At 36.3% G+C, this 24600-nt stretch overlaps 2 protein-coding genes across 2 annotated transcripts in view; both read right to left on the bottom strand.

Annotated features, from left to right (window-relative positions):
* Nucleotides 1-1276: 1276 nt before the first annotated feature.
* Nucleotides 1277-18387, bottom strand: LOC129739146 (uncharacterized). The gene is made up of 3 exons (XM_055730550.1): nucleotides 17973-18387; nucleotides 2793-2984; nucleotides 1277-1809 (listed from the first exon to the last, which is right to left on the bottom strand). Exons 1-3 carry the CDS (start codon nucleotides 18174-18176, stop codon nucleotides 1318-1320), a joined length of 888 nt encoding a protein of 295 aa, XP_055586525.1. The 5' UTR covers nucleotides 18177-18387; the 3' UTR covers nucleotides 1277-1317.
* A 3935-nt stretch (nucleotides 18388-22322) lies between these two features.
* Nucleotides 22323-24600, bottom strand: part of LOC129739368 (excitatory amino acid transporter 3-like) — a 40797-nt gene continuing 38519 nt past the window's right edge. The window contains exons 4-5 of the mRNA XM_055730777.1: nucleotides 22631-22802; nucleotides 22323-22564 (exon numbers count right to left, since the gene is read on the bottom strand). Coding sequence (XP_055586752.1) covers nucleotides 22375-22564; nucleotides 22631-22802 — 362 coding nt within the window. The 3' untranslated portion in view covers nucleotides 22323-22374. The remainder of the gene's footprint in view (nucleotides 22565-22630; nucleotides 22803-24600) is intronic.

Here is a 24600-nt window from a genome sequence, read left to right on the forward strand (position 1 = left end):
AAATATTCGATTCTATTACAAACAATGGAAATGTTAAACTGAAAAAAAAATGTGTTAACTGCACTGATTTTCAATATATCGTTGGTACAGATTTTTGTCAAAAAAGTACAGATGAAAAAGATTTTTTTTGCTCGAAAGTACAGATTTGGATGTGGTAACACTGGCGGTAATAATCATTCCACATTGTTCGACCAACACATCCAAACATCACCCGGCGCTGCAGAGCGACGGATTTTTTTTCCACAGGAGAGAGTGAATAGAAAAGATTGCATTTGCTTATTGAGTCTGTACTCTGTAGGTTCTGCTGCGTGAAAGAGATAGGCGACATCGTCATCTGTCGGGAATTCTGGTCGTTTGACCATCAAATCATCGCTCTCGTGTACCAAGACACCAAATTTCGTTCGACAATCACACCAAGAAGAATGAATGTCGTTTCGTCTGATGATAGTCAACTCTTACGCAAGTAAATATTTGGCGTTTGATAGCACGAACAATGAAACTGATAGAAGCAGGCTGTGCGACTGTCAGCGAAAATGTCAATGGTTTACAAGTCTGGCTGTGATACAATTGTTGTGCGTTTGGAGTGTTGTGTTTGTAAATTATGTAAGCTAGCTTAAGTTTATAAAATGTCGTGTGTTAGTAAATAATTATGATTGCTACAAGGTTTGGGTTTTTGCGTATTTGTTTTTTGGTAAGAGTTAGCCGCAGGGTGAGTCAGTAGGGTGGGTGCATATTGAGGAAAAGTAGGCAAGGGGTACCAAAAGTTTCTCATTGGTGGGGGGTGGAGACGGAGCGTTTTTTGACAGCGAATTGTTCGTCTACCATGCCTACGATTACGATTGCCTGTCACAAGATGGACGATTCCGTGCATTGGTATAAGAACCCACCTGAAGCTTTACCCGCCTTGGTTAGCCGTGTAGCACAAACTGGAAAGTTAGTGGTGCTCATCCTGTCATCGAATCTGCTAATATCATTTGTGCCAATTTATGCATTTTCTAAAGGAAATCCCGCTGAACAACTTAGTTCAAGACCGTCACTTCGTATCTTATTAGGCTAGAAAGTTACTAGCCGTTGAATTGGTTATGTCTTTTGACACTGAAAAATAATCAATTCAACTGACATCTCTGCTGGGTGCGAGGTATTACTTGCAAGTAGTTATGCATGAAAATCCCTTAAAACGCAAAATCCAGATTCAAGATTTTTTCAAAAGGAGTGTAAAGCACAGAACAAGACACGTTTGAAAGTAAATCCATCATATTTTACACTGCCTATAATTTATGTAGATATTAAACGTATTTTTAGACATATACATTTTTTTCAATGTGTGGCTTCGATCCTTTCTTTACTACTCTTCGTAACCTTTTTGCCATGTTTGGCGTCAGCTTTATCGATGATTTTTCCACTGCTCCCGTGATGTCGTTGCTTTTCAAACTCCGCCTTCAATACGGATTGCAGGGTCGGATTCGTCGGGTCCAGTGAAAATCTTCGCTGCTGCTGCAGTGCGAACTCCTTCAAACTGTTTGGTGTGATCGACGATTGTTGTCTCGGGAGGACTTTGGCCAGTGGTTTACCGTTAGAGGCGGATGCCGTTCGTAACTTTTCCAGTTCGTACTTGCGAACGTTGATGTCCTTGGAGGGTCCTTTGCCGGTTCCTTGCGATAGTTCATTGATGTTGGAGCACCGTATTGAACTATGATGTTGTTGGTGTGAATTATTTTTGCCAGTGCGATAAGCCGAAGTTCCCGATGTGCTAGCAGTGGATTCTTTGTCGATACAGTTAACCGAATTCAAAGATGCTGCATTTCGCAACTGAAAGGAAGAGGAAAGTGGATTTCAGTTTTCACCAGTTGATTTTTTTTAAATAAAAGGCGACATATTTCTGTCATATTTTTCATATGTCCGCCATTTCGTGTGTCATATGCGATATTTTGTCAAAACTTTTGGAACTGTCCGAACTGTTTTATGTTTGTTTTAACTCTTTAAAGTTATTGTAATTTTTCTTTTATATTTTGTCATATTTTTCATTCATTCGTCAAATTTTAAATATGTTTGTCATTTCCTCAGATTTTTGTCATATTTTTCATATGTTGTCATTTGTAATATTTTTTAATACATTTTTTTCACATTTTTGTCATATTTTTCCGTTCTATGAACTGTTCTTATTAGCTGAATTGTCCACCCTTATTGAACCACCCATTTTCCTATGAAAATTCATGAACATCTCACGAGATATTCTACTCAACACAAAAAAAAAATCCTAATCAAATATTATTGGATAGCCAAAGCGGACCCAATCAAATACAATTAAATAGCTAAAGCGGGCCATAGACTACACCAAATTTGTACAAATGCGTGAAATTCGATGAAATTCTGTCGCTGTGAATACGATTTGCATCGTGTATGGCACTGCTTGAATGAGCTCGCAAACGGTTTGAGTAAAATCGGTCGGGGTCGAAATTTTTTGTATAAACAACCCTCAGTGCCATGGTGTTTGGCGCTGTTTGTGCAAATTTCAGGCCAATTACTCAGCCCCAGCCGGGGAAGAGGGGGGTTTTTTTGTTGCTGTTTAAGCCAGCAATCGATTGTGTTCTTGCGAAATATGTTTGTATCGTGTGTGAGCTAGCATAGAACCAAACAATCTTCGTGAAATCATCAAATTTGCACACGCCATTTGTGTAATGTATGGCCCGCTTAAGATGCTATAATCCAGCATTCCCTTGTTAATATAATGTACCTATAGATCAATTAAAATATAGTATTCGCTAACCATCAGAAAATCAGTCATTTCTTACCAGCATCATTTTCCGTTTGTGTCTCCGGGCCGAGTACAGGACCCAGGCTGTGTAGAGTAGCATGATGAGCACCGGGACCATGACACCCGCTACGATGGCCGTCCGCCGCAGCCAGGCGTGGTACAGCACCAGGAATATTAGAAACAGCGCCACACATACTGCAACAATGCGCCCGTTTGCTTTGCGTTCTTCCTGAAATGGCAAAAGAAAACCAACACACGATTGCGGGTTATTATTTTCACAGAATTTCAAAAACTGATATAATTTCAATGTGCTTTTTGCTCAGGATTTCCGGTTAAAAATGATAAAATTATGTTCGTTTGGAATATGCTTTCATTTTTTTTTTAGGAAATAATCTTCCGTGTCGAAAAAACCTTACATCAGTTTGTGGATAACAGATACTTCAGCTTTGGTATCTACACCTTGACATTCTAAGTTAACAAACAGAGCATCGAAAGAAGGCCGGTTCCGGACGGTCGACGAAGGTCAGGGTTGCTAGCGATTATTCGTTTTGAAATTCCAAAGTTTTTCCCGGTTTTTCCCAGGTTTTTTCCCGGTTGTAAATGAAGATTTTCCCGATATCTAAAACACTCGTTTTTTGATATAAAATCATGGTGAATAAAAAAATCAATATAAAAGGCTTCAAATTTCTAATAATTTTAACAGATACCTTGTTAACCGGTTAGAAATCATGGCAAACACTTCGGCGTCTTCTAACACGTAGTCTTTTCGTAACAAATGGACAGGTTTTCATGATTTTTTTAAAACAAATCTAACGAACTCCACAATTTGAACAATTTTGAAAATATAAGTCTGATTAAATTGATCTTGAAACTATAATGTAGTACTTTTAATCCGATATAAATTTCCTAGAATTTTTAAAGAGTTCTAGAAAAAAAGGCAGGGTATGGTGGGGTAAAAGTACGACCTAAGTGCTATCCTATTTTTAGACAATTTTGCAGTTGTTTTTCCAAAAAACCAAGAGCAACATTTGATTCCTTAGACTTTTATCTATCTTCTAAAAAATTACGAAGATAATCGATCGACGCATATGATAGCAGTAGTCAAAATGCCTAACTGCTATCGAAACGTACTCTTACCACCCACCTCTGAGGCAAAAGTTCGAATGATGTGGGGTAAACGTACGATCATTCAAAATTCCACATTTCTGCATGAAGCCAAGTAGAAAACTATGTTATATCAATTTTTGCCTACAGCAGCAGCTTCTGTGTTCGCTTCTGATACAAATCCTTTACATAGGCAAACAACCTGATTGAATTCGGAGTTCTCCACTTATTGTTTAAATTCGTCTGGTTTACGAAGTCCAGTTCTCATCGTTTTGAGCAATTTTTTGCGCTAGCTGGATTTTGTAGATTCAAAAATATGCGCTGATGTTTCCAGTGCACTTTAAAAAAAGTTAAAACTTTGGATTCTGTATATCATTTGTACTTTTGCAAAATTTGCAGTTTGTACTTTTGCCCCTTTACGGTTTTTTTGTGATTCATAAAATGCAACTTTCCCTCATTTTTGAGAGTATTTTCAACTTCTACGAAAAAAAGTTATCTCTAGATGTATCATCATCAACCCACACCAGAGTTTGGAATTTTGCTGTTCCCAGTTTGTGATAATCTTAAAATGTACCTTTATCCACCTTACTCTAAATTTGTATAGAAATATGTTAACAATACATCGAAACATATTATAAAATCAACTTGTATGGATATTTGTCGTACAAAACTTAAAATTATCAGATTGCAGGAAAATATTTAGTTATTTTCTAAATGAAGTTAAATTTCTTCGTACAAATCCAAAGACATGTTTTTGAAATAAATGTTTTAAATACAAAACAATGAATAACTTTAGTAATAGTCATTTGAACTAAAGATTCGTGAAAATATAGAAATCGTGTATAAGACAGGGCTAAGCTTTAATTGTTTGAGTGTAAGATATTATTTTTTATCAAGGTTAGATTTTGGAAACTTCAAGCAACAGCTTAACGTAGAATGGATTAAAAACTTAACACTTGCACCGCAATAAGTTAAAAAAGCGATTCAAACTTCGTTTGTTTACTAATGAACGAAAATAAGCGTTTATGAGAAAATATCAAACATGTCAATTTTCCCGGTGAGGTGCTGAAATTCCCGGTATTTTCCCGGTTTCCCGGTGACGTGATGAAATTTCAAAGTTTTTCCAGGTTTTCCCGGTTTTCCCGGTTCGCTAGCAACCCTGGAAGGTCCAAAGGATGCTGTTAATTGAAGATTTTGTTCCGAACATTGAAGACGAACTGATAAAGAAAACTAAAAAAGATCTCAAAATTTTTGGGATTTTAAACCAATTGCTTTATTCATCCCCATTGGTGGTATCGTTTCATGTATTTTTTTTCTGTACTATTTGTTTTTTTTTTTTGTATTCATCTGAAGGAAAAGAGGAGTTTTTTTTTAATAATTTATGAAGGAGTTTTGATTTGTGGAGGAAGGATATAATTTTCTTTTCTTCTTCAGCTGCTTGCAGCCGCAGCTGCAAATACCTTGCCAGATCAAACACTTTCTTGCAAACTTATCGGCAAAAACGAATTTGAACTTGCCGGGGACATCACTCCGAATTTTTGGCCAGAAAGCCGCCCAAAATCCATCTTCACGTTCGTTTCGTCATCCATGAGGATGCATCCGTTGTACTCCGTTAGAATCTTGTTGTATAACTTCCGGGCACGTCATTTGGCTTCTACATTCTTCTTCAATGTTCACTTTGGTTGCCCGTTAAGACCTTATTCCTTCGCGCAGACGAAGCCTTCTGACGGTGCACCGGTCGACACTGAATTTCTTGACCATCTTTAACGATTTCGCGATTTTTGAACCCGACTACGTCGGATTTTTAACGTGCATGACCAAAATTTTCGTCTCGCGGCTTCCATCAAGTGAATCGTAATGAAATTTTCAGCACTGATAGAGGAAACATTTCCGAACAAAGAACTTTCAAAACATTCCAGATCCGGCAACTAGGAGCGCTATGGTATAATAAACAGCGCATCCAGATTTAAGAAGATCCATGCTTTAATGGGGAGATATTGTGAAAAATTTCGTAATGGACAGAAAACGAACACTTTAGTGGTCAACTGGCATGTTTCAAACCAGAAATTTTTCCTTGATGAGTCTTGCCTGTATTTTCCGGAGATAAATAAGGAGTAAAAATTGAGAAATTTAATGTCTAGTACTTGAGGACGCTAAATCTTTTGTTTATTTGTGACACTTTAACAATGTTTTGGCATTCGTGTCAATTGAGGGCGCTAACGACCTGTGGAAACTATAAGTCACTCGGTGTTTCATGCCTCCCAATATGACCATTGTCTCTGCAAAGCACTTCAATAGCTTCCACGAAGTGAATACTATGTTTAAGTTGGATCTGGAATCGTGCCATTTCTCAAAACTGTGGTGGAGTGATAAAAAGTCAAATATGTTGTTTTTGTGCGAAGGAGGACAATCGACTAAATTTGTAAAAACTTTGAACAAATTCAAAATTATTTGTTATTTTAAAGGTCAAACTTCAGGAAGTAAAAAACGTAATCAAGGATGGTCTTGATTTGAAAAAAAAAGAGGTGGTTAGTAGTTTACATTATAACTGGCGTACGTATTGCCCAAATAGTAAAGTCGAAAAACTTCTCCATTCGACGCTATCTCAAAAATCACTTTACAGAACGCCACAAAAATTTACACATATCAACATTACAGGTACAGGTAGCTTCGCTGAAAATGTTATCAATTTGCATCCATGCATTCAAAAGTTATTTACAAAACAAAGTGTTGCATTTTTTTCGAATACGCTCCTTATCTCTGGAGCCACCATTAGCGAGTGATCTTCTAGCTTTCAAGGAGAGATGTTTAGTGAGGAGATAGATAAAGGGTAATTGACCACTGTCGGCCATCAGTTAAGGGATTGGACTTGATCTGAAGGCGGAGCTTATGATTTTGACACAGTCGTTGTACAGTGGTTCTAGATTCAGTTGTACATTTTTTTTGTTGAAAACTTTCTGCTGCAGATTTCGTGCACCGTTGAAGATTTTAATGATGAAATGGTCAATGTTTAGGAAAAAAGTACTTTGAATGAATAAACTTTCAATTAATTTGTAGCACACCTACGTTGCACACAAAACTTTCGGGGCTCCACTTAGCAAAATTTCGCTGTTACTTCCCGTTAGCAAAAATATTTTTTTACTGTTGAGTTAGCAAAAATCTAAATTTACTTGATTTTAGTAATAAAAAAAGTCATTTTACTTGATTTTAGTAAAACGAAGGTTTTTCAGCCGCTTTGTTCACAGACACCAGCCGCCGCGCCAGTAGGGAGAAAAATAAAAAGCTGTCGCGATTAAGTGCGGTTCCGGATGTTCGTTGCTGATGGTTCTTGTGGTGGCAAACTCCACAACGAAATGGTAGCTGAATCGACACCGGATGCTTACAGGGTAAGGTCTGATTTTAAAGTGTTCAGATTCTATAATTTCTCAATTTCTAATTTGTGTGTTTGTTTTTTTTTTTCTACCAGGATAAAACCGCAACATGAAGCGCGCCACAGGCCGGTAATGAAGAAGGACCACAACTGGAAATTCAACAAGCTGCATCCGGCAAACACCCCGGTGCTTTCTTTGACGAAGGTGGCATGGCATTTCGCTCGCCAGTAGGTGCGTTCCCAGAATAGGAAAAATGTGAAAAAAAATATAAAAAATGTGAAAAATAAATTATAAGTGAATGAAATTTATGTATTTTATTCAATATTCAAACATTCCCCTGATTTTCCAGAGAAAAAATAAAGAAACATGAAATTACGGATCCGGGCAATCTTTTTCTCCGGTTTTTGCTAGAAATTTGAGTAAAAACTGCGGCGGCTAACTTTTGTACTCGTTTGCTAAAATTTTAGTTAAAAAATATTGCTAAATTGATTGCTAAGTTTCTAGCTGGTCAAATTTGAGCAAAATTTTGCTAATTTCTGGCCTCGAAAATTTTGTGTGTGAGTTTTGGGGTATATCTATGTAAACTTGAATTTAGGATAGAATTGAATATGTTGAGCCATTCATGAACTTTTTTTTAGTGGAATGTCAGGAAACATTTGCAGATGAAATATTAAGGATAAGGAAATGATATCTTTGGTATCATTGTGTCTTGTATGGATAAAATCTACGATAGATAAAAAATTTACAGAACATAATTACCTGTCTTAGTAATTATCACCATCCACAATAAGTCTATCCTCTAATGCATACTTTAATAATAATTAGATTGAATAATGACAATGCACCATTCTAATACTTTGCGCATGAACTCAACAAGCCCATTTTTGGCTTAAAATCATAAAATCTAGCTATTCGATTTGTAGCATTCGGGGTGCTCTTATCTACTTTATATTAGTTAATCCATAATTTCTTTTATAGAGACCATTAGTCCAACGCTCTCGTTGTGTGGGCAAAATTTAATCCATGAATTACGTGAGATTGTTACCCGTGGTGATCCGATATTTTTTCTATGAATTGACAACTTTGTCTGACTAGGGCAGGGTGTGAATTTATCAACCTCTGGCCGTGTACATAAACACGATATACCAATCAACTCAATAACGTATCGCGGAAATTTGTTTACTTGCGAAATGAAGAAAGAATCGGTCAGCTAGTAATAAATAGACAGCGAGATGAGATATGTATTTCTCCGTTTATATTGCCCAAACTTAAATATATCGGTTAAGCGAGTTATCCCGCGGCGCATCAACAACAGTCGCATTAAGCTATCAATTTTTAATATAAATTGTTTATTCTGAACAGCACGGTTGTACCTCAAAGATCGTAAAAAATATATTTTTAGAACATGAAAAGTAAGTAAAAACTGTAAGCCATGTGATTAACTCGAACTCCTTTACGGAACTGTGCGATAAATTGTGATCATTAATTTATTTATTTTTTTCTTATCAAAATAAAATTCAAGAAATTATAACACCATTGTTGCCGTATAGCCAAATAAAATCTTAGAACTTTTTTTCTAACCACAACTCATTACAGATTTCCTCAATTCGAAACAACTATTAACGCGCCAGCACTGAATTTTACTTCGAAAGTCCGGACTTCAGAAAGACTTCCGACAAAGAAAAGTGCAGTACTAGATTGTCGGAAGTTTGTGTTTTGTTGTCAGTTCACCAGCGAGGTTTCTAATTTTTTTTAATAAAAAATCACAGTAACAACTAATTTGTTGATGATTTAAGAAGTAAAAAATTTGGTTTTAGAGGGTTAAATGATTTTGAACAAAACTTTTGTTCAAAGCACTTATTGCTTGAATTTTACATCAAGAATCACTTGAAAGATTGACATGAAATTTTGCACATATTATCACGTGTACATTCTTTAAAAAGATGTAAATCTTATAAGGTGTTCGACAAACAGGTGTCAAATGCTGGAAGAGCTTCAGAGCCAGTGAAAGTTGAAAATGTTTTGTTTTTCTTTAATAACGTTTTATGGAAGTCTCAGAAACATAACACACAACACAACATCACTGAATTTAGACGGGTTTTTAATTGTATGGAAATAATAGCTTTCTAAATCCGTATGGTTTTCTTCTTAACTTTTGTTATCATAAAACTATGATGAGAAGTTGTGTGCTGAAGTATCAACACGCGCTTTTTTGTGCTGCGGATTTTTTTTTTCAAATAGAAAAATTGATTTGATTTTTAAAAGATTAAAAGCTCAAAAAAAATTGTTCTGAAAATTGTTTTGATCATTAATTGCAGTGAACCCAACCGAATGTTGTGAAAATATATTCACCCATAGAAGAGGTTGCAAAAATCCAATGCCTATTTAGCAAATCTCTGTGCCGATAATGCCCTGAAATGTGCACTGTGCCGAAGACGGTATGTTTGAAAAACCGTAACTGGCATAAGGACTCGGCTCCCAACTAAAATGATGCATAACCACTACATTCAAGCGAAACAAGAAACACATTTTATGGGATTTCGTTCCTATTGGATAATTCATCCCAGAAACAAGAAAATAAAAATATAAACCACAGCGCCCGTAGGGAGAATCGAACTCAAATCACCAACCAGACCGACATCTTAACCAGTGTACTAATTGAGCTTCATGCAGGAAGAGGGATATTTGTCATAGGCATTCTGCCACCGATCAATCACAAAAGAAACGCACGACAGTGGCTTCCCGGCGTTTGGCCTCCTTTCAAGGTATTCATTTGTCTTGTGATGGAAACGGGAAAGGGAACGGGAGTGAAGAAAACGGGAAACCCATCGAATGAGAACTGTGCTTTGCTTACTGGCTGCTATTACATACACACGCTACATATACACAGCTGCTAAAGCCGGGCAGCTTGGCCGATGATTGTTTGCCGGTAAATTGAAGGAATGTTTTTGTTGTTGCTTTTGCTACATACACACGCACAGCTCGGCCGTGGTTTGCCGGTGCCATTGGATTGAATTAGAAGGATGTTTTTGTTGTTGCTTTTGCTACATTCACACGCACAGTGCTCGGTTCGCTGGCTGCCTGGTGTTGGCCGGTATTTATTTCCATCCTTCTTCGTCTTGTGATGCGATAGGGTGGGAGGTGAGAACGTTTTTATATTGTTTCTTTCAGACATACGCAATTCGGTTAACTTGGGAGATTAATGCCAGTGGGAGCAAATCGAATCAGCACCGGTCGCGTTACCTTCTTGTACCAATGATGCTATGTAATTGACTACACGCCATTGGCACAGAGGCTGAATTTTGGGTGTTGTCTTACAAGGACCGGTGTCAATTTTATGTCTGAGGGGCCGTTCACTAATTACGTAAGCACATAGGGGGGAGGGGGGGGGGGTTTCACATTTGCTTACGATCTCTTGCTAGGGGGGTAGGGTGGGGGCTATTTCCAAAAATCTTACGTAAGAAATATTCCATTGATAATTCGTCACAGCCATACGAAACCATATTATACAGGTTTTTTTCTTACTACCTTTTTGTTGGTTATTTTTTATGTTTCTTATCTTTTAATGTCTTTGAATTAATAAAAAAAAAATGCTAGTTCTATAAAATTAATGAAGAATCGTTTTAAACCGGCACGTTGGTTTATACCAAATCAACTAAATCACATTATTAAAAAAAATTGTCGCTTTTCGCTTCCATCATAACAATCTTTTAAATTAAGAAATTTATAGAAACAAAAAGGAAAGTAGCGCGTTGCGACACCACGAATTGAATCCGTGATATTTCGAAAATGATTTCATCAAGGAAAAATCTTTAAAAATCAATATGAGGCGCTTTAGATAATGAATTTCAAGACAGTTGTTTAAGTGATAGACAGTACCAACTCTTAAGTTTACAAACGATTTACAAAAAAAATCCTAAAACTTTATCGCTTACCGCTGAAATGAGTCTGAGGTACCATAATAATTTTTAAAGTACCCCTTGTGCTAACCCGATTTTTTACTCTTTTTTTACTCGGAATTTAAATTTTATCTTGTTTATTCGATTGTGGATATTTATTGAAGATTATTTATTTATTTATTTATTTATTTAATTTAAGAATGTTCAGTAGACTGTCCCAAATTTGTATGGGAAGTTCGAAACCTGTAGCATGTTATGCGCTGCAGGCTTAAATTCATCCTAGGCCTAGTGCAAGGTCTAATGCCAAATTTGGGCCAGATCGGATCACGGGAAGGGGTCGCTCAACGAGCCTGAAGCTTGTATGGGATTTGAGAAATTTTGTTCGGAAGAAACATGAAAACCAGTTTTTCATGGATAACTTTGGTTTCCTTCAACCTTTTAAAAACAGATTTTCCTTAAGCCCAAATTATGATAAATTATTTGTCATAATTAAGGCTTTCTCCCGAACAAAATGCTTCAAAATCCCATACAAACTTCAGGCTCGTTGAGCGACCCCTTCCCGTGATCCGATCTGGCCCAAATTTGGCATGAGACCTTGCACTAGCCTGCAGCACTTAACTTTTTCAAAAGTCGGGTCATTTGAGGCACTCTAGTATTCAGCTTTTAATAGGCTATTCACACCATTGTCCCCTTGAAGATTATTGTTACTCCGAATATGCTATGTCATAAATAATGTTTTCTATAATCGTTTATGACATTTGATCTGTTGTTTTGTACAAATTGTGTTTTCCAAATTTTGTTATTAAGTTTTACTTTAAAAGAGCTTTGCTTTGAAGCATGGATGTCACATTTTTAATATTTACAAGCAGTTTTTGAAGAATCGTTTCAATTTCTCAAATAATGGAAAACTTAAGATCTAGAGGGGGGGGGGAGGGAAGGTGGGTTTGGAAAAATCTTACTTTGTCTTACAAGGGGGGGGAGGGAGGGTTGAAAAATTAAAAAATCATGCTTACGTAATCAGTGAACGGCCCCTGAACAAGATTTCGATTGTTGAAATGATTAACAGTGTCAAGTGTCAAGAAACAAATTCCATCGACAAACTAAAAGTAAACAATCAAGTATTTCAAGAGCGAGTAATGGCGTTAGTACCAAGATCAATATTGACAAGAAACTGGGTTGCTAGCAAACCGGGAAAAACTTTGGAATTTCATCACGTCACCGGGAAACCGGGAAAATACCGGGAATTTCGACACCGCACCGGGAAAATAGACATGTTTGATAATTTCTCATAAACGCTTATTTTCGTTCATTAGTAAACAAACGAAGTTTGAATATTATTTCGAAAGTTTGAATTGTTAACAATATTGTAATTCGATTATTGAAAAAAAAAAGAAATAATAAATGGAGACTATAAAAAAAAATAAAAAAATAAAAAAATAGCTTTTTTAACTAATTTCGGAGAAATATGAGTTATTTTATTTTTTCGCTCTTCTCGCTAAATTTGAAATACTCAGAGCCCGGCTACCTTTTACTCAGACGTCGCCACATGTATGAGGCAGCCGTCGGCTGATCTTAATGAACTCAGAAATCAGCGGAAAATTTACTCAGACGTCAGAAAATTCGGCACTCAGAGAACTCGAGTGCTTGAAGGCGACAACTGAGTAAATGATGATCAGTTTGTGCGAGGCGGTCGGACTTGGTTGTTTTCGTGCAGCAAAAATTTTAAAATTTACATTGTAAGTATTCATTTCAAAGGTAATTTTAATCTATTATCCGATATTATTTTTATTACAGGGTTCTGTAACGAAAGTGGTCCTAATACAATTGCCATAACTAAATCTATTACGGCATATAGGGTCCCGGCCCGGGAGACAAAACCCGACGGGCGAAAAAAATTTAATTTTTTTAAAATAAATGTGTATGCACAACATTTGAACTTTTGTTATTCATCAAATCAATAAATCCATCATTTGTCTGGAAAATAATATAAGTTTAACTATTCTAGAATGAAAAAAGCGGCCAAAATCTGCTTCAGAATTATTCGCGCATTCTGAGTAACCATGGCTCAGTTGTCGCGAAAAGGGCTGTTAGTCAGTTCTGAGTAAAAGCCGTTTAGTCAGAACTGAGTAGGTGCGGTTTTGGCGACAACTGAGTAGCCGTCACTCTGAACTGAGTAGCTGAAAGTTAGCGAGTTCGCAAGCAAATAATTTGGAAACGTGAGACGTTTTTAAGCAGGGTTACACTTCTTTTTCACCAGAAAAAGATATTGGTTTTCCAATGTTGTTGTTGTGTATTTCGTTTGAATTGGCCTGAAGAACAAAGCATTACATTGCAAGTGTTAAGTTTTTTAATCCATTCTACGTTAAGCTGTTGCTTGAAGTTTACGAAATCTAAGGTCTTAACCTTGATAAAAAATAATATTTTACACTCAAACAATTAAAGCTCAGTCCTGTCTTTTACACGATTTCTATATTTTCACGAATCTTTAGTTCAAATGACTATTACTAAAGTTATTCATTGTTTTGTATTTAAAAAAAACATTTATTTAAAAAACATGTATTAAAATTAACTGCATTTAGAAAATAACTAAATATTTTCCTGCAATCTGATAATTTTAAGTTTTGAACGACAAATCTATATACAAGTTGATTTTATAATATATTTCGATGTATTGTTAACATATTTTTATACAAATTATAGATTAGAGTGGGGTAAAAGTACGAGTAGGATAAAAGTACGTTTAAAGATTGTCACAAACTGGGAACAGCAAAATTCCAAACTCTGGCGTGGATTCATAATGATTTGGACTGCCTACATCCAGACATGAAATGAGGGAAAGTTGCATTTTATGAATCACAAAAAATCTTAAAGAGGTAAAAGTACAAACTGCAAATGGGGCAAAAGTACAAATGTAATACTGAATCCAAAGTTTTAACTTTTTTCAAAATGCACTGGAAACATCAGCGCATATTGGAGAGCTGGACTTCGTAAACCGAACGAATATAAACAATTAGTAGAGAACTCCGAATTAGCTCAGGTTGTTTGCCTATGTGAAGGATTTGTATCAGAAATGAATACAGAAACTGCTGCTGTAGGCAAATTGGTATAAAATAGTTTACCTCTTGACTTTATGCAGAAATGTGTAGAAATGTATCTTGGTTTTTTGGAAAAACAACTGCAAAATTGTCTAAAAATCGGATCGCACTTAGGTCGTACTTTTACCCCCCCCCCATACTCGACCTTTTTTTCTAGAACTCTTTAAAAATTCTAGAAAATGTATATCGGCTTAAAAGTACTACATTATAGTTTCAAGATCAATTAAACCGGACTTATTGTTTCAAAATTGTTTAAATTGTGGAGTTAGTTAGATTTGTTGAAAAAAAAAATCATGAAAACCTGTCAATTTGGTACGAAAAGACTACGTGTTAGAAGACGCCGAAGTGTTTGTCATGATTTCTAACCGTTTAACAAGCTTTGGGATACAATTAGTAAAAATTTGAAGCCCTTTATATTGAGTTTTTTATGTACCATGATTTTATTTCAAAAACGAGTATAATAAATATCGGGAAAATCAGCATTTATAACCGGGAGAAAACCTGGGAAAAACCGGGAAAAACTTTGGAATTTCAAAACGAAAAATCGCTAGCAACCCTGAAGAAATGATGACATGCAGAAATCTGAAATTTAGAACAATATTTCGATGAGAAACTCACATTGACGACATGCTCAAATAAATAAATCTCGATAAAAGAAAAAAAAAATGGCATGCTTAATTTCGGATTTCTGTGTGAAAATATCACATTTCCATACAAGAGGAATCTTAAAAGATGATCGACGTCAGGAGCACGCCAAATTTTAGCATTTGTGCTCCCAACGATAATAATTCGCCTTTTCATTATTATGGAAACGTATGGTACTGTTGTCCATATTTCTCCTCTCTTTGTTCCAATCGTCTCTGCGTCCAAAACTGCACAGTGGGCCCGACCAAGATAAAGTGAATAGGTAATGTTTTTTTACTATTCACCGGGATGCTTACAAGATCTGGCTGTGTACGTATCATAAGCATCATAAGCATAAGCATATAACTTTTCTTATCACAAAACCAAGCTTCTGTGAAGTTTTCAGTTAAAAAACATTTGACTTTCAGAAGTTAAGGATTTTTTAAATGCAGTTTTATTGGCGAGGGTTATTTTTGTAGAATGCAGAGTATGTAAACCTCATGTAAACCTAACTTAAAAATTCTTGGATAAGTTTTGAACCAAAACTAAGCTTTTTAGACCCCAGGGTTTGAGAAATTCAAAAATGACCCCTAATCGACAGAACACAATGAATACAGCTGTTTATGTCCGAAAGATGATCAGTGAGCACGATCACCCATTGCTATTTTGGCCTGATTTTACATCAGGAATTTAATGTTTTATTGATTCACTGTGATAGAAGATTATATAGAACATAAAAGTGAAACAAAAATAGGATTTGCTCCTTAAATTGTGTTTATACGGGTCATATTAAATCGTGTTTAGACAGACTATAGATATCTCACAAAATTTGGCGTTTCTAAAAATTGTTTTTCTTTAAACTTTTTATTGTAACTTTGTTTTTTTTTTTTTAATTCTACAACATAGTTTACGAAAAAAAGAGCGAACTTGTGTTTATGAAAAGAACACTCAGAGGTCCCCGTTGATTAAAAAAGCAACTTTCTCCTGATGTAGACGATTCTGCTAAAAAATTTATCAGCATAATTCGTTACCGGTGCACAATGGGGGAAAAAGTGTACAAACCGCGAATAAATTCAATATCTTTCGTCCTACATGATCCAAATCTATGAAATTATACTTTCCTTTTGTGAAAATTTCCGGAGAATCTATTGGACATAGTTTCAAACGCCGCACAAGCTTGCGAACGGAGATATAGTGCCTTTTTAATCCCTAATTCCCCTCTATTTTGTAAACATTCCAGAAAAACACTGTTTCGAACCAGAGAATTTTGAACGAAAACTGACCTATCGTGAGTAATTTTTTCTGAGGAATCGAATGAAGGCTGTTTGAGCCACCGCTCGCTTCAGAAAATGGAGTTATGTCTGTTTTTACCCTCAATTCCCCTATATTTTTCAATTATTTCTGAAAAAAGCTTGTTCGGGCATGAAAATTTTGAACCAAATGGGTTGTATCTTGTGTGGTTTTTTTCGAGCAATCGAATGAAGGCTGTTTGAGCCATCGCACACTTCGAAAAATGAAGTTATGGCTGTTTTACCTTCAATTCCCCTCAATTTTTCAAATGGTTAAGAAAATGAATGTTCGAACTTGAAAATTTTGTACCTTTTGGAACGTATCTTGTGTGATTTTTTCAGAGGAATCCAATGAAAGCTGTTTGAGCCACCGTACGCTTCGGAAAATGGAATTATTTTTCAATAATTTCAGAAAAAACATGTTCGGACTTGAAAATTTTGAACCAAATGGGTTATATCCTATGCGATTTTTTCCGAGGAATCCAACGAAGCCTATTCGAGCCACCGCACGGATTGGGAACAGAAGTTATGGCTGTTTTACCCTCAATTGCCCAGCATTTTTCAAATAGCTCAGAAAAAGCATGTTGGAACTTGATAATTTTGAACCAAATTGGTTGTATTTTGTGGATTTTTTTTCGAGGAATCGAATGAAGGCTGTTTGAGCCACCACACGCTTCGTAAAAGGGAGTTATAGCTGTTTTACCTACAATTCCCCTACATTTTTCAAATTGTTAAGAAAACGCATGTTCGGACTTGGAAATTTTGAATCTCTTGGGACGTATCTTGTGTGATTTTTTTCGAGGAATCTTATGAAGGCTTTTTGAGCCACCGCACGCTTTGTAAAATGGAGTTATGGCTGTTTTTACCCTCAATGCCCCTACATTCTTCTATGATTTAAGAAAAAAATGTAGGAGAATTGAGGGTAAAACCAGTTATAACTCCATTTTTCAAAGCATGTGGTGGTTCAAACAGCCTTCATTGGATTCCTCGGAAAAAATTGCATAAGATAAGTCTCGTTTGGTTCAAAATTTTCAAGTCGGATCTCGGTTTTTCTGAACTTGCCATAACTCCTGTTTCTGATGTGTGCGGTGTGTCAAATAGGCTTCGTTGCATACCTCGAAAAAAAATCACACATCATACGTTCCATTTGATTCAAAAATTTTCAAGTCCGAACATGCATTTTCTAAATAATTAGAAAAATTGAGGGGAATTGAAGGTAAAACAGCTTTAACTTCATTTTTCGAAGTGTGCGGGGGCTCAAACAGCCTTCATTCGATTGCTCGAAATAAACCACACAAGATACAACCCATTTGGTTCAAAATTTTCAAGTGCGAACCAGCTTTTTTCGGAAATAATTGAAAAATATAGGGGAATTGAGGGTAAAAACAGACATAACTTCATTTTCTGAAGCGAGCGGTGGCTCAAACAGCCTTCATTCGATTCCTCAGAAAAAATTACACACGATAGGTCTGTTTTCGTTCAAAGTTCTCTGGTTCGAAACAGTGTTTTTCTGGAATGTTTACAAAATATAGGGGAATGAGGGGTTAAAAAGGCACTATATCTCCGTTCGCAAGCTTGTGCGGCGTTTGAAACTATGTCCAATAGATTCTCCGGAAATTTTCACGAAAGGAAAGTATATTTTCGTAGATTTGGGTCATGTAGGACGAAAGATATTGAATTTCTTCGCGGTTTGTACACTTTTTCCCCATTGTGTGGTGGCTCCATAGAGTTCGATTCCAGAACATCTTCATTTCAATTTCATGCACTCTTTTTTTACCCATATACCAATCACAACAAGAAACAAAACTTGACTAACAATAGTTTGTGTTACCTACTCTTGAATCGGGTGTAGCTCCCCCTGTATCCGTTGTAGATCGCTGAGCTTGCGAGGTGGAGCGCTGAGGTCTCTGGATTGTCACTTCGTTGGTCGATTTGATTGATCTCACGGAATCCCGGCTAGTGCTTGAACGAATTTTTTTCGATGCTGACGCTGGATGATGGCTAACCGTTGGACGATCTGTGATTTTGTTTTTCTCCATTGTTAATAGCCCTTTACACTGATTGCGGTTATTCGCACAGATGAAAGACAGTTTAGATAGAGATTAACATATTTTCTTGCTACCGATGATGTTTATATAGATTCCCAGCAGGTAGAGCTGCACGCTTCATATAGAATCCAGGCAGTTACACATTTCACTCCACCAAAGAAAAGTTCGGCGCGCAACGGTTCAAACTTATGTTCACGTGTTCTACTCGCGACCGATCGCTAGAGACTGACCAACGGAAAATTAGCGGTCATGACGAAAAGTGTAGATGAAATAGATGAATCTGAATGGGCGGTCCACGCAATTTTCGCTCGTATAAACAGAGGATTAATTTTACGATTTGGCAGTGTTGATCCTGCTTGGTAACACTGACAGTGGCCTTACGGGCTACCAAATTCCAAGGAAAAGAGATTTGTTTTGATTTTTTTCCGTACTTGAGTAATATAAATTCCAAAAAATCCAGTAGTTTTATCGATTACCGGCATAAACATCAAGGCAATAAATCAACAATGGGAAGGAGATACAAAGAAGTTTGTGTTTTTGTGCTGTTTTGGATCTGAATATCATACTTTAATTTATCTTTTATCATATGATTTACTGGGAGGCTCGACAAACTATCCTCTAAAATTTTTCAATAAACTCAGTACATATTTTGCAATATGTTTAGCTTGACATGGAAAAGTATTCCCGAAAACAACCTGAAAGAAGAGACCTTTTGTTATATTCGACTTCGGTTCAAGTAATGAAGCCACATGTTGGACAATTAAAGAGAAATGCGTTTATTCTTACTGATGGCTAACTAACAAGTCAAAATTTTATTTGTTTCCCCTAGCAACTCAAAGTCTAGGCTAACTAGATATGATTCGCTGCCTCGGTAGCATCTCTCCTTCTAGCTAATAGGTAGCGGATATAGTTATCTAGCTTCCGTGGAAGAGGCACGGATCACCGTGCACGTCGTTGTAATCAGGATACTGTCGTCTATTTGCGCGACCTCGTTGTGTTCAGAAAGATCGTCCGGAATGGAGTTGTTGTTCATCTTCTGGTACGATGTTGGTTGGTTGGTTGTTGAGCGACTGTGGTAGACCCATTTCTGCCATCGAACAGTACAGGAATCGTTGGTTGCTGAAGACTAAACTCTTCCATCAGGATGTTCAATAGAGTTGGAAACTCTGCTGCTGAAGATTCATCACTGGAGCGAATCTTCATCTGGTCTAGATGGGATCGAAAAACCTTTCGTCGGCCAACTTCATGATCCAAAAGGATGTTGTAGTTGACGTAGCCGATTCTTTCGAGGACCTCACCTGGCATCCATTTCCATTCGTCGTTTGTTGAATATTCCTTAGCGTACACCTTTGGTTGCGCTTGAGTTGCTGTCTGACATGTGGACACGTTGGGCACAGATGATTCAAAGTGGTACGCATGGAACGTCCTAACATCATCTTGTTGGATGATTTTCCACGTAACATTGCTCCTTCGAGTGATGTTGTTGATTGTGACTGATGAAATGAACTCTCGTAGCAAATCCAAAATTTCCCCAGATGCGGTTGTTGTTTTCATTCGGGTAGCGTTGATTGTTGGTTTACCAATTTTCTTCCAGACATCTTTGGTGACAACCGAGATGTCAGAACCGCAATCGAGCTGAAGTTTTACTGGAACACCATTGAAGTCTTCAGTCAGGTATCGCCTTCGACTTCGAATACGTTTCAACTGAATCGTCTTCATTCAGTTCAGTTCACCGCGGATGGTGTTGCAGAAAATTTTGGAGAACCACCGCAGTAACCTCCTCGGTGGCCTAATTTTCCTCATTGTTTGCAAGGGTAGGGGGAAGTGTTCCTAAATGCGCATGTTAGGTAATATGCGCATACAGCCGATTGACGATATGGCTAGAGATTCATCATATCTAATCAGTGCAGTTTGAGGGTAGTACGCTTTTAACACATGGCATGAAAAAATTAAATTGTTATATAAAGTCGAAAAAATTTAAAAATTCAAACAAGATTTTTGTCAGTTTTGATATAATATATTGAATTTTAATTATCGTGCGTACAGATTCTGTAAACAAAAATTTTAATGGTTTTTCTTTCTTATTCATCTGGAAATCGGAAATTCAACAAATTGAAGCTTTTGGCAAAGTTGTAGATGATAAGATATTGGAATACGAGACAGGTTCTGAATGCCCATATCAAGGCAGGTTAAATGCCTATATCAAGAAAAATAGATTATTCTAATAAATTTTTTACTTCCTATCATTTAAACATTAAATCTACGCTCAAATCACGATCTTTCAGCGAAAAAAGAAGAACTTCATACTGATCCGATAAAAATACAATATGAACAAAATATTACCATGAAATATGGCCATATGGCATACTTAACTATGTTTCATGCAAAGAATGAGTGATGTAAAAAATTTCACCAAAATTTCAGCCTTGACGTATGCCTAACATCCGTTTCTACCATTTTCAATTAAATAATTTCAAAATATTGCGAGTGTAAATGAAATATAGCTTAAAACATAAATATGCGCATTTAGCCCGCCGGTTTAGGAAATCGGCTATTTTGACTTCTTTTATTATAAAATTATTTTCACAAAAACTGTAAGAGATTTTAACAGAAAAATTGCTCTTACGTATAGAAAACAGATGTCCGCTCATGTGCATATAGTTTTCAGGCTCCTATCTATCGGAATATGGGAGAAAATGAGTGTTTTCCTTAATATGCGCATATTACCCGCCTCTCCCCTACTTTGAGAAAGTGCAATCTTTAACGAAGTGCATTGCCCCACATTGCCAGCAAGGGTTCTGGCATTCGGTCATAAAACCGTCAATGTTGATATCAGCTGCATCTGACTCGAGCTTCTGTAGAAGACGAGTTCAGATATCGGCGTCCTTTGTCGACTTGAGACCTCAGATGAAAACAAGACTCTTGAACTGGTTAGAGGTGAGTCTTTGTAGCTCGAATTCCTCACACTGCCTGTTGCCTACCACAGCATATGTCACGAAATAGTCGGGTTCGTTTTTGATGATTTGAAGACAATCATAGCGCTTGCAAAATAGTGATTTCTGTCAACCAAAAATAGCCTGCAATTTGACCTCCACTCCGTCGAACGTGAAATTGCGTGGGTGGTCTGGTAGGAGATCATTTGAAAATTTCTCATGGGCCGTCGCAGCAAGTCTTACCTTTGCCGGATCATCCCAGGTTCCTACCATCTTGACTGAAGAGCTCTTTGTACTTGAAGAACCAGCGGTCAAACGTTGACCCGTTCTCAGGATCGAAATGGAACTGCTTGATAGCGGTTGACAGAGGTTTTATGATTTGTTCTGGTGCGCCACGCTGTGCTTCTGGGTTTGCTCCTCTTGTGAATTGTTCCTGAAGGGCCATCAGACGGCTGTTCTACATCTCCTTCTTTCTCAAGAAAATCTCCGACTTCGATCGTATTTCCATTGCGACGAATCATTTTTTCGCTTGATTCGTCTTCAGGACTTGAATACTCGTTGCCAAAAATGTTATATTCGACTTCGGTTCAATTAATAAAATCACGTGTTGGACAATTAAAGAGAAATGCCTGTATTCTTACTGAAGGCTAACTAACAAGTTAACAAGTCAAAAATTTATTTGTTTCCCCTAGCAACTCAAAGTCTAGGCTAACTAGATATGATTCGCTGCCTTGGTAGCACCTTTTTTTCGTACATATTTCAAGGATATGATAGCCAGCATCTTACAAATGCTCAAACCACCAACCCGCAGAAGGAGTTCTTTGTATGCCGTGACCGAGATTCGACCTCATGACCTCTGGCTTAGAAAACTTGAACGTTATCTTCTAGGTCACGGTCGGCGGTAAAGTTTCATTTATTTTATTCATGACACTTGCTGGATAGATTCGCCTCTACTCAAAAAGGATAAGTTTCATACGTTAGAAATTGTGGAATTCGATCGAGTTTAAAATTTTTACACCCTATTTTGGTTTTTTCAACTCCGGCTTCTGCTAAATGTCGTATCTTTCCAAAAAATTTCGTCAGCGATTGAATTTTGTTTTGATTATTTAATTTACTAAATCTTTCAAAGCATTTGAAAAATGTTCCATTTCAAACCCTGCTGAAATTTGTGTAAATTGTGCAATAGAAAAAAAAATAACAAAAGTTTAATCTTGTATAAATACTTTTTAATACTGTTACATACTAATATCTTCACGTTATAATCTCTCCTCAAACATAATGGTTTCGGCACTATGGCCTAGAGAATTTCGCTGCGATTTTCCATTCAAATCGGGTACGGTTTCACTGTTGTTGGATAACTTCTCCAACTCCTTGCGGCTGTAATGAGCAACAATTGCGGCACCAAAACTGTCTCCCAGCACATTGACCACTGTTCGAAACCGATCGCTAAAATCGAAAAAAAAACACAAACATTTAGCTACACCAAAATTTTAAGTTTGAATGAATGCTTACAGTAACCAATCAACTGCAATGATCAGCGATACATCTTCGGCCGGTAGATTGACCGTGTCCAGAACCATAACCAGGGTGACGAGACCAGCTTGCGGTATTCCGGCAGCACCGATGCTGGCCGCCGTTGCCGTTATGCTGATGGCCACAATATTGCCAAACGTTAGCGATAGTCCTAATAAGAGAAGCCAGGAAAAAAAAGATTATGTCAGTAAAACAGAAGAAAAAAGAAATAAAACTCTGACTGTTTTTAATTTTGAAAATTTATAGTTTTGGATATATTTGTGATCTCATAACCCATAAAGCATCAATTGCAGTAATTTTTGGTTTTGTTCGAATTAAATTTCACATTTTTTCTGTCAAAAATGTTTTTAAGAAAAAAGCGTAAATTTGCTGCATACTTTTAGTGATAAAAATACTTAAAAAATTCTACTAGATGAAATCATGAAAATAGATCTTGGGATGGAAGAAATTTTAATGTTAACAATCGCGTAATGCAAAACAATCGTATCCCAGCAAATTGAAACGAGTATTATGAGGTTTAGCTCTGATTTGCATTTTGTTGCATTTTTCCCCAGACAGGGAACTGAATTATTATAATTTTTATTAAAAAAAAATTTGGTGATTGTCTGAAAAATATGTTATAGGATAATGAAAGCAATATCAAGTTTGTAGGTGATATCATTAAGCCAATCCGTCATACTGGGTAAATAAATTTACGCCATCGAAAAAAAAAATTCATACATTTCAAGTCCCCAAGGAAGACAACATCCGAATTTCTCGTTCAAAAGTCGACTTTTCATCGTTTTGTTATTGTCTGAGTCCATTGCGTTGCTTTAATAAGCAAGTTAGCATATTTAGTCAAATTAAAAAAATGAAAATTATTGAATTTTTTTGAATTATGTATTTTTGATTTTTGCAAATTTGACTAGAAGCGAGAAAAATGTACTAAATCGCTTATTTAACCACCGCAATGGCCTCAAACAATAACAAAATGATAAAAATTTGCGCGAAAAATGGAGAAACTCTTTTTTACGGGGTTTTTTAAATGTGTGAATGTATGTATATTGAAAATTACAAAGTTTTTTTCTCGAAATAACCTATCTCCCATAATTTCACAATCAAATATTTGATATTTGAACTACATAATGCCGTCATAAAATATTTTTTTGTTTTGCACCAATCCGAGAGATGATAGTTTAAAAAGTACATGCTTTGGCTAAAAAATCCCTTATAATTAACGAACGCCTTCAGATACAAGTTTGCGCTTTGAGAGAAATATTTTCAAACTTTTATTTCATACAAATGCTGGGAAGACACTTTTTGAATTCATTTTCTAATCATAACCAACACCAAATAAACGCTAGGCTTTATATTATAATTTTCTTTTTAAACTTTTAAACCATTTATTAAAAGCTTTGTATAACTGACAATACACAGGGGTCCAGGACGGAACTTTATCGTGACAAAATTAATCACGAAGATACTATAAGAAATAGACAAATGGTGTCTTCTGCAAAATCATGCACTTTAATAATCTTGGGTCAAATATTAGGGCGTGTCATTTTTGCAAACTTTTTTCCAGTGAGCGGATTGAGCCAAACTGTCTTCTACAAAGTAGTAGGAAACGGTTTTGAGGCAACTTCACTGAATACACAACGTACACATGGAGCTAAACTTCGACGGTTATAACACAAAATCATTCGAAAGAGTAGTTTTTAAAAGGTATCGTGAGGGCACTAATTTTGACCAAGAGCGAGCAAAGGCGCTATATCCAATGTCAAAGACTATAGATGATGGTGCACAGAAATCCTAAATTACTATTTTTTCATAAATTGTCAGAGTTCAGAAACGTAACTTAACAAAATAAAACAATTTCAAATTTTTTAGTCAATGAACTCAAACTACATTCTGTCTTTGATAGAAATATGTATAGAGAATACACCTTTTCTTATTTATTTATTTTAGCAGCA

This window comes from Uranotaenia lowii, chromosome 1, assembly GCF_029784155.1.
Source record: "Uranotaenia lowii strain MFRU-FL chromosome 1, ASM2978415v1, whole genome shotgun sequence".
NCBI classification, from domain to species: domain Eukaryota; kingdom Metazoa; phylum Arthropoda; class Insecta; order Diptera; family Culicidae; genus Uranotaenia; species Uranotaenia lowii.